The 8,642-nt window shown below is 40.8% G+C and overlaps 1 protein-coding gene across 1 annotated transcript; it reads left to right on the top strand.

Annotated features, from left to right (window-relative positions):
- The first annotated feature begins 677 nt into the window (after window positions 1-677).
- IL22 (interleukin 22) lies at window positions 678-6,061 on the top strand. The gene is made up of 6 exons (XM_054444643.1): window positions 678-699; window positions 788-1,020; window positions 1,463-1,528; window positions 1,645-1,788; window positions 2,721-2,786; window positions 5,423-6,061. The coding sequence occupies exons 2-6, from the start codon at window positions 835-837 to the stop codon at window positions 5,498-5,500; spliced, it is 540 nt and encodes a 179-aa protein (XP_054300618.1). The 5' UTR covers window positions 678-699; window positions 788-834; the 3' UTR covers window positions 5,501-6,061.
- Window positions 6,062-8,642: the final 2,581 nt, after the last annotated feature.

The following is an 8,642-nucleotide window of genomic DNA, read 5'->3' as shown; positions in this document are numbered from 1 at the left end:
ACAAACTTAAGTTGATATTGATTATAATTCAATTAATACAATTTTAAGATATATTTGCTTCTGCCTTAATTGTTATGATCACTTAAAAATGGTCCCAGAAAGGGAAGAAAACAATAATTAGATTAGCCAAGACAGTTATTTTTGAAACGTAAGTCTGGTTTAGAATTCAGCATGTTTAAAAACGAGATAAAATTATTTTAATAATGGAATGATCTGTTAGCTGTCATTACCATTTACTTTAAAGCAGTGGATATAGGACATGGGTCCTTTTTTTCTGATCACCTCCAATGAGATAAGAATCTATAAAGCTGGTAGGAAAATGAGTCCGTGACCAAAATGCTTACTCAGCCACTATAGGAGTTCAAAACATTTTATACTAAATCTGAACTCTACTAAGAGAAAACAATTGTTTTCTTTGAAAAATATGTAGGGTTTAGAAAATTTCTGGGATTTGTCTGTAAAATACCCTCTGGGCTCTAATAGTGACGTTTTAGGGAAACACTTGCATCTCAAGGTGGAAAGGATAGAGGTGGTGTTTTGTGGGCTCCTGTGGTGGTTAGGTCGTTCTCAGAAGACAGTACTGGAAATTAGATAATTGCTGATGTCATATTTTTCACAATTAAAAAAAAGTCAGTATCCTGGGGGCTATAAAAGCAGCAGCTTCTGCCTTCCCCGTCACAAGCAGAATCTTCAGAACAGGTAAGCGTTTCGGCAAACTTGGTACAATTGGTTAGTCTGATGAAATACTTCTTGACTAATTTTGTTCCTTCACGTTGCCTTCAACCAGGTTCTCCTTCCCCAGTCACCAGTTGCTCGAATTAAGAGTTGTCTGCAATGGCCGCCCTGCAGAAATCTGTGAGCTCTTTCCTTATGGGGACTCTGGCCACCAGCTGCCTCCTTCTCTTGGCCCTCTTGGTACAGGGAGGAGCAGCTGCGCCCATCAGCTCCCACTGCAGGCTTGACAAGTCCAACTTCCAGCAGCCCTATATCACCAACCGCACCTTCATGCTGGCTAAGGAGGTATGCATCTCAATCCCGCTCTTTCTCTTTGGATCTACTTGGAACCCAAATAGTTCTTAAACTTTTCTTCAGAGCATCTCTAAGAGCTTTAGGAACCCACTGTTTATCCCTGAGGGTAGATAAATTTTCTGTTTTTTCAGAGACTCTGGGAATCTGGCTTTTTTTTTTTTTTTTTTTTACTTGAACTTCTTCCTTCCATTTTGGCCTTTATGATACATATGATGAATTTTTCCCAAAGTGCGGCCATTCAGTAACCCATCTGATGATTTTTTTTTTTCCTTTATACCTCTGTGCGTTGTTCTAAACTCATGCACACATCTGAATTCTGCTTTTAGTCTTTATGGGGTTGCTCTGGGGAGAGGGGATGGGGCACATGTCTATGTATAGATTTTTTTTTCTATCTGCTCAATGTTCAGGCACTTAGTCTTTTCTTCTCTTCCAGGCTAGCTTGGCTGATAACAATACAGACGTTCGCCTCATTGGGGAGAAACTGTTCCGCGGAGTCAGTGTAAGCTACAGTTGTGACGAACATGGCCGTGTGCTGTCCATGGGTACTTGGAGTGGTGGTGATGATGGTTTAGGTCTTATCCCTTATGACCCTTGCTGTTTCCCTTCCATCTGCAGATGAGTGAGCGCTGCTATCTGATGAAGCAGGTGCTGAACTTCACCCTTGAAGAAGTGCTGTTCCCTCAATCTGATAGGTTCCAGCCTTATATGCAAGAGGTGGTGCCTTTCCTGGCCAGGCTCAGCAACAGGCTAAGCACATGTGTAAGTTCAGCTCTCAGCCTATGCCCACCTACCTACCCCTCCTTCCCTCTTTCTTCCACAGAGACCCCCTTACCCCAACTCTGTCTCCTTCCCCCTACCCCTAAGCTAGCAGGAAGAAGTGTCTTGGCAGCAGTATTATCAGGAGTCATTTGGGATCATAGAGTGTTTGTTTTTACTTTGATTGAGTCACATCTTGAGTTTATAGTGGTGAATTGGGTCTGGAACTTAAGTGTATAGAAGCCGTGTTAGTTTGTCTCTGGAAAAAAGGCAACTCAGGTTGTGTAAGATGAGAAAGGTGTTGGGAAAAACATCTAGATGTGGAAATGGATCCATTGAGTCTAAGTTGTTGAGGGGAGGGGATGGCATGGAGAGAAAGTAGAAGAGAAAATGGGAAATGGGAAGGCTTAATGTCGGTGGTGGGTCGGCAGACTGTTGCCCTGTTGATGTCATGGGAAGCCACAAAATCGGAGGCGTGTGAACTTGATGCCGCTGAACATTTGAAACTATGAAAAAAAGTTTGAGTGGAGTGGGCCCAGTAAAAGGCCCTAGGACTTACTGAAGAGGGCTTAGTTTTCACATGAGATGTTTTATGTACATTTCTTGTTCTGAGCATTCAATTTTCTGGAGGTACGACAGAGGTTTTATTCCTTACAGAATTTGCATAAACCACTCCGCTCTTTCCACAAATACAAACCTCAGTAGGATTTCCCAAAGATGAAGAGAGGTCTCTTGTAAGGGAAGTGACTGGATTCTGGTGTCCAAGGGAATTCAAGAGCTCAGGAAATCTAGGTCACTGTTGAAATCTAGGTCATTGTGGGCAAAATTACTAAGAGCTTTAATTCCAGGTGAATTGCACCGTACCTCCATGGGTGTGGAGGTTCATAAAGTTTCAGCACAACATTAAGATAGTTATGCTTGTTTTTGTTTTATAGCATATTGAAGGTGATGACCTGCATATCCAGAGGAATGTGCAAAAGCTGAAGGACACAGTGAAAAAGGTAGGACTGATAACTGTCAATGCTAAGTCATGCAATAGGAGAGACAAATTTTTTTTTTCCTTTCTTTCTTCCCACCACTTTGTGATTTTTCACTTGATTCTCCTACCACCAGGGTGATTACTTTGGTGTCTGTGTATGTAGATATATCTATATATCTAGATGTCAGTTTCCAAATTTTGCAAATTGTAGAATTCTAGAACTGGTTGGGATCTTAGCCTGTCTAGTCACATAACCTCACGTTCTGGGGATGGCCAGTGGCAGAGATAGGGCTAGAATGCAGGTCTCCTGAATCCCAAGCCAGAACTTTTCCCGGTGGTGATACAGATTAGTTTTGGTATCATTAATTCATAAAGAAATTTCAGATTCCTGTTGACTCATGTAATCTGAAGAAGCACTTGTTTAAAAACAGAAAAATGCCTATGGGCAAATTTATTTGAAGTAATTTTTGAAGGCATTAATGCATTGCTTTGAAACTTGGAAGAATAAACTCAGAACAACAAGAAAAGAGCTGGACTTGCATATAGGGCTAATTTCTGGAGTACTAAATACTTATTTTTAATTATAATAATATCTATCAGCTATTGATTTTAGTTTAAAAGCAAGAGCAGACAACCCCTGATCTCTTTCATACAGGTTCAAATAGAGTGAAAATATTAGTAAGAGATTTATTATAGTTAAATGGAAGTCTGAATTGGTAAGTCTTTTTTCTTCCTCTCTCCCATCAAGACCTTCCATTCTAGTTTCTTCCTTCACTCCCTCAACAAATTCCTAGGGAGCATTTATCCATGGTGGGCTGGTGTACATTTCTATAGTGAATGATACCATCATGTGGCCTATTTGGTGAAAAGAACAACAATGGAAGGCTTAGACTAACAATAGTGACTCACCCCAAAATCAGAGGAATGATTAGGAGCAGTGAAAGTGATGCTCTTGCAGGCAGGTACAACTAAATACTCAGAAACATGAAGGCTCCAGTTGATGGAATTTTCAGTAACAAGCTTAACCTTAATTCCCCCTTTTTCCCTCTTGACTTTTTAAAAAAGCATTTCTTCCTGAACATCATTTAATGAATGTGACTGTTTCTTCCTTTGATAATTGAAGGCTTTGTAGTTTTAAATTGTGAAGCCCAGTTCTCTTGTTATAGAGCTATTATCTAGAAACGGAGGGCTGAATGTTAGCATGCCACAGACAAGGCGTGCTTTACACGTCTTGCTTAAAAAATTACTGATTTCAGCATGCTTGTTGTCTTTAGAAAAGTGAAGTGTGAGAGAGGAAAATCTCATGGTGATCTGTGTGATTTTCAAGGCCTTTAATCCATTTTGAAAGAATAAATTTCATATTTGCAATGGGTTGCCATGTGGAAGAGTGATTATGCTTTTTTGCTGGTAGCTTCAGAAAGCACAGGAGGGAAACGAATGTTGTTCAGAGAAAGATCAACAGGAGGAGAAACTGCCAGAGCTGTCTGAAATAGGGTGGTTTTGGGAGGCATTAATTCCCTCTCGCTGGGGGTAAAAGCAGAACGCAGGCTGGTAGTAAAATGCATGACAGACAGCAGGGGATGATAAACTTTAAAATTCTTTTTAGTCTTGGAGTCTTTGAGATAGAAAAGAATATCTTTTTGGCTTTATGTCAAAAGAAGTATGGAAAGGTGAAAGGGCGGAAGAAAGCAGGAAAAGAAAGAACCATGTATTATATAGAGGACAATGGTGACAAGGTTTTTCTTGAAATAATGCAAATATGATAGATTAGAGGAATTTCAGTAGGGAATGCTTTTCACTTGAATTTGGGTTTCCTCTTCAATTAAGTTTGGGATCCTCATCTGCATTTGACTTGGAGAGAGAAAGAATGAATGTTAGGACCTGTATCTGGTTTTCTATTAACTAAAGCAAGTGGAAAAGACTTCTTTGGTATTTTTCCCACAAAAGTGAAAACTTTTCTTTTACTCTGTCAAAAAGGTGGAAACAGAAAAAGCCTTAATGTATTGGTGAATACATGGTTCAAAGTCATTTGAGCTGAGATGTTTTAAATCAGGAGTGTCCATTCATTTGGCTTCCCTGGGCCACCTTGAAAGAATTGTCTTGGGACACACATAAAATCCACTAACACTAACAGCAGCTGATGAGCTAAAAAAGTCTATGAATAAATCTCATAATGTTTTAAGAAAGTTTATGAATTTCTGTTAGGGTGCATTCAAAGCTGTCCTGGGCCATGTGCGGCCCATGGGCTGTGGGTTGGACAAGCTCCTTATAAGTAGTCTGTCATAGACAGTTTTGGAGCTGCAAAACAGGCCAAGGCATAACGGGTGGCACTTGGGATCCCCCAGATCCCAGCCTCACTTCAGTCTGCTTGCTCTGGTTAAGAAGGGGTGGTCAACGCTCTGCCCAGCTTTTAAACAGCTTCATTAGTGTGAGGTGCACCTGAAATTGATGCCTGCTGGTGGCCTCTCAGTCCAGAGAGCCATCATTTTAAGCTCTTTGGCAAATCATACAATACTAAAGGGATATTACTATGAATGTTTTACAAATGCTTAAAACTCAGTTTCTGTCTCCATCAACCTAATCTTGCAATTTCTAATTTGTTCACTTTAGAAAATATGGCATAAATGCTCAAATACTTTTGCATTCTTATTTTCACAGCTTGGAGAGAGTGGAGAGATCAAAGCAATTGGAGAACTGGATTTGCTGTTTATGTCTCTGAGAAATGCCTGCATTTGACCAGAGCAAAGCTGAAAAATGAATAACTAACCCCCTTTCCCTGCTAGAAATAACAATTAGATGCCCCAAAGCGATTTTTTTTTTTAAGCAAAAGGAAGATGGGAAGCCAAACTCCATCATGATGGGTGGATTCCAAATTAACCCCTGCTTTAGTTACAAAGGAAACCAATGCTACTTTTGTTTATAAGACCAGAAGGTAGACTTTCTAAGCATAGATATTTATTGATAACATTTTATTGTAACTGGTGTTCTATACACAGAAAACAATTTATTTTTTAAATAATTGTCTTTTTCCATAAAAAAGATTACTTTCCATTCCTTTAGGGGAAAAAAACCCCTAAATAACTTCATGTTTCCATAATCAGTACTTTATATTTATAAATGTATTTATTATTATTGTAAGACTGCATTTTATTTATATCATTTTATTAATATGGATTTATTTATAGAAACATTATTTGATATTGCTACTTGAGTATAAGGCTAATATTGATATTTATGACAATAATTATAGAGCTATAACATGTTTATTTGACCTCAATAAACACTTGGATATCCTAAGTCTTGTGGTTTTGTGATTTTTCTCCTTTAATATCATCATCATCATCATCATTATCATGTTACCATTCCCATAACTTTATTCTTGACTCTAAGAAAATGAGGTAGCTATTAGTATTATTCCAATTTTGCAAATAAGAAAGCTACATTAGAGACATGTTAAGAAACATTTTATAACTATAAGTAGTTGACCCTTATTGAGCCAGGTCTATCTGATTTCAAGGCTCTCTGCTATAGTGCCTATACTGATTTATTATGTTGACTCAGCATGTACCGTTGAAAAGAAAAAAGTTGAGAAATTGAAAATAACTTATCATTAGTCATTTATGGATAAAAGAAAGGAGTGATGTTGCTGGAAAGAAATACATGTAGCCTCTATTGCTATAGATAAACTGTTTTAGTTCTAGTTTAGGCCTACTGAAAAGTGCACTCTCCAGTATCCCTGAAAGTAAGACACTAAAGGAAAAGGAAAGCTGTGTTTTGGGGAATCATTCCTACTAGTAAGTTCAGCACTGATAGGGAAGACCCATAGGTGTAAGATGGGCAAGATTTTATGAAACACACATAGAGAGGGAAAGGGGTTCATCTTCAAAATTTGTGCAATGCTACAGAGAAGAGAGAGAAGAGGTAGAGATAAAGGTTGGATTTGTTCTACCAAGAAGCATGGACAAAGGATGCCAGCAATGAAGAGCCGTTCCTGGGGGAAGGAATTTGAAAGATTGTGTAAGTCTTTTCATACGAGGTCAAAGTCAATGATCGGAAGTCAGCCATCAGCTGCTAAGGTATTTTCTTCTCCAAGAAATCAGGAACCAACTTTGCAGGTCACTTGCCAGTTGTTGGCCAAGTTCCTGCAGGATTAGGTCCAGCCTGGTGGTGAGAGGGGAGCACAAAGAATAAATTCCCAGCAAGCCTTTGTCTTTTCCTGGCAGTCAGCCCCTCTTTTGCTAACTTGCCCATTGCACTCTTGAAACATATTTTCATACTTTCTCTAGTAAATCTGCCTTTCTTTACCCACAATTGTCTTGGTAAATTCTTTTACCACCTGTGCCACCAGCCTCAGATAGTTGTCGCTCACCCACAACATTTTGGTGGCCCGCATGGGGAGCTCTCTCTCCTTATGGGGAACTCTCTCTGCATGGGGACTCTCTCTCCTCATAGGGAACCCTCCTGCCTCTCTCTCTTTCCCAACTTGGAACCCTCGGTGGATAGCATCTAAGCACGGAGACAATTGTAGGTCTCTGGCCAGGGCTACACTCTGGTGGGCTGAAAGGTGTCCCCGTGGAAGCATCTGACTGCCATGCCCATTCAGGTGAGGCACCTAAGTTTATTTTCTCTTTTCAGTCTTTCAGCAGCCAGCTTCTAGTATCTCTCTGGCAATTGTTGGTAACTGGCCAGGGCTGTTCTCTGGTGTTGCCTAAAGGTCAGAGGGTGAAAAGAGTTAGCTGCCTCTCCCATTAGGGAGGAAGTCTTTTTCCTCTCTTCTCTGGTCAGAAGTCCCTAATCCCTAAGTGTGGCATGACTGGTAGCGGAGGCTCATTCAGAGCAAATTCACACGTTTTGGGTGCCTCAGACCCTCTCTTTCTCATTCTGAATTCCCTCATGGAGTCAGCCAGCCATTCTGTTCCAATGTTGCTGAATAAGGTGAACTCAGACAGCCTCAGAACAGTGAGTCTTCCCTTCCCTGCCCCTTCCCTGGGCTGGCGCCAGGTGGAGTTCTTCCTTTACCTTTTTCCTCGTATCTGGGCTGATCATCTAGCGTTAAGTGAGTACCTGGACTAATCATCCAACTTAAGGCCCCCAAGTGGCTGAGAGGTCTTTACTAACAGGTGGGATGCTCCTTTAGAAAGTGCACCCAAGTCCCTTGGTGGATGCAAGTGGACTGATTTTCATCTTGGTGGGATGCTCAAGAGAAAATGCAGTTCAGTGTGAGGTTCCGTGATGTAGTGGTGAGTACTGGGGACTCTAAAAATGCAGTTCATGAGGCTCTGAGTGGTGTGTTTTCCAGTCCCACCATGGGACAACCCCATCTATTCTTTCAGACTCACCTCTAGGCTGCATTCTAAAGCATTGGAACAAACTTAACCCTCAGACTCTCAAAAAGAAGCTTCTAATTTTCTTGTGTAATACAGCATGGCTCCTACGCAGGAAATCCTCAAATTAGCCTCCTTAGTCTTTATAACCAAAAGCAGAATAAAGAAAACAAAGCTAAGAAGAAAGAAAAAGACAGAGACAAGAGGCAGGCTTAACTGTTGGCTGCTTTACAAGCCCCCAGCCCCCTCCAAGTTGCCCTAAGCACTCTCCTCCAGATAACCGCCACTGGAACAGAAAAGCAGGCAAGAAGAAAGGCAAAGTGACCCAATGAAATAAAGGAAAAAAGCCCCGTATGGCTTGCCGCCTCTGCCACAAACTCCGCCACTGGAAATGGGATTGCCCTGAGAGCCAAAGGGCCCCTGGAACAAAATCCCAACTCCTAATGGCCTTAAGCTGAAGGGGCTCTCTGATCTGGCTGGAACAGGTCACCTTAGCTGGTGACTGGTGGAAGTGGGAGAAATTCATCTCACACTGTGAAAGTCTGGGGTGCTAA

This window comes from Pongo pygmaeus, chromosome 10, assembly GCF_028885625.2.
Source record: "Pongo pygmaeus isolate AG05252 chromosome 10, NHGRI_mPonPyg2-v2.0_pri, whole genome shotgun sequence".
Taxonomy (NCBI): Eukaryota; Metazoa; Chordata; class Mammalia; order Primates; family Hominidae; genus Pongo; species Pongo pygmaeus.
This window is presented reverse-complemented; position numbering and strand designations above follow the sequence as displayed.

What these genes read in the sequence shown, in the direction of transcription:
- IL22 (XM_054444643.1), top strand. Translation starts at nt 835, where the DNA reads ATGGCCGCCCTGCAGAAATCTGTGAGCTCTTTCCTTATGGGGACTCTG. An exon ending in CCTTCATGCTGGCTAAGGAG is followed by an intron (nt 1,021 to 1,462) that starts GTATGCATCTCA and finishes CTTCTCTTCCAG; the next exon opens with GCTAGCTTGGCTGATAACAA. An exon ending in AACTGTTCCGCGGAGTCAGT is followed by an intron (nt 1,529 to 1,644) that starts GTAAGCTACAGT and finishes TTCCATCTGCAG; the next exon opens with ATGAGTGAGCGCTGCTATCT.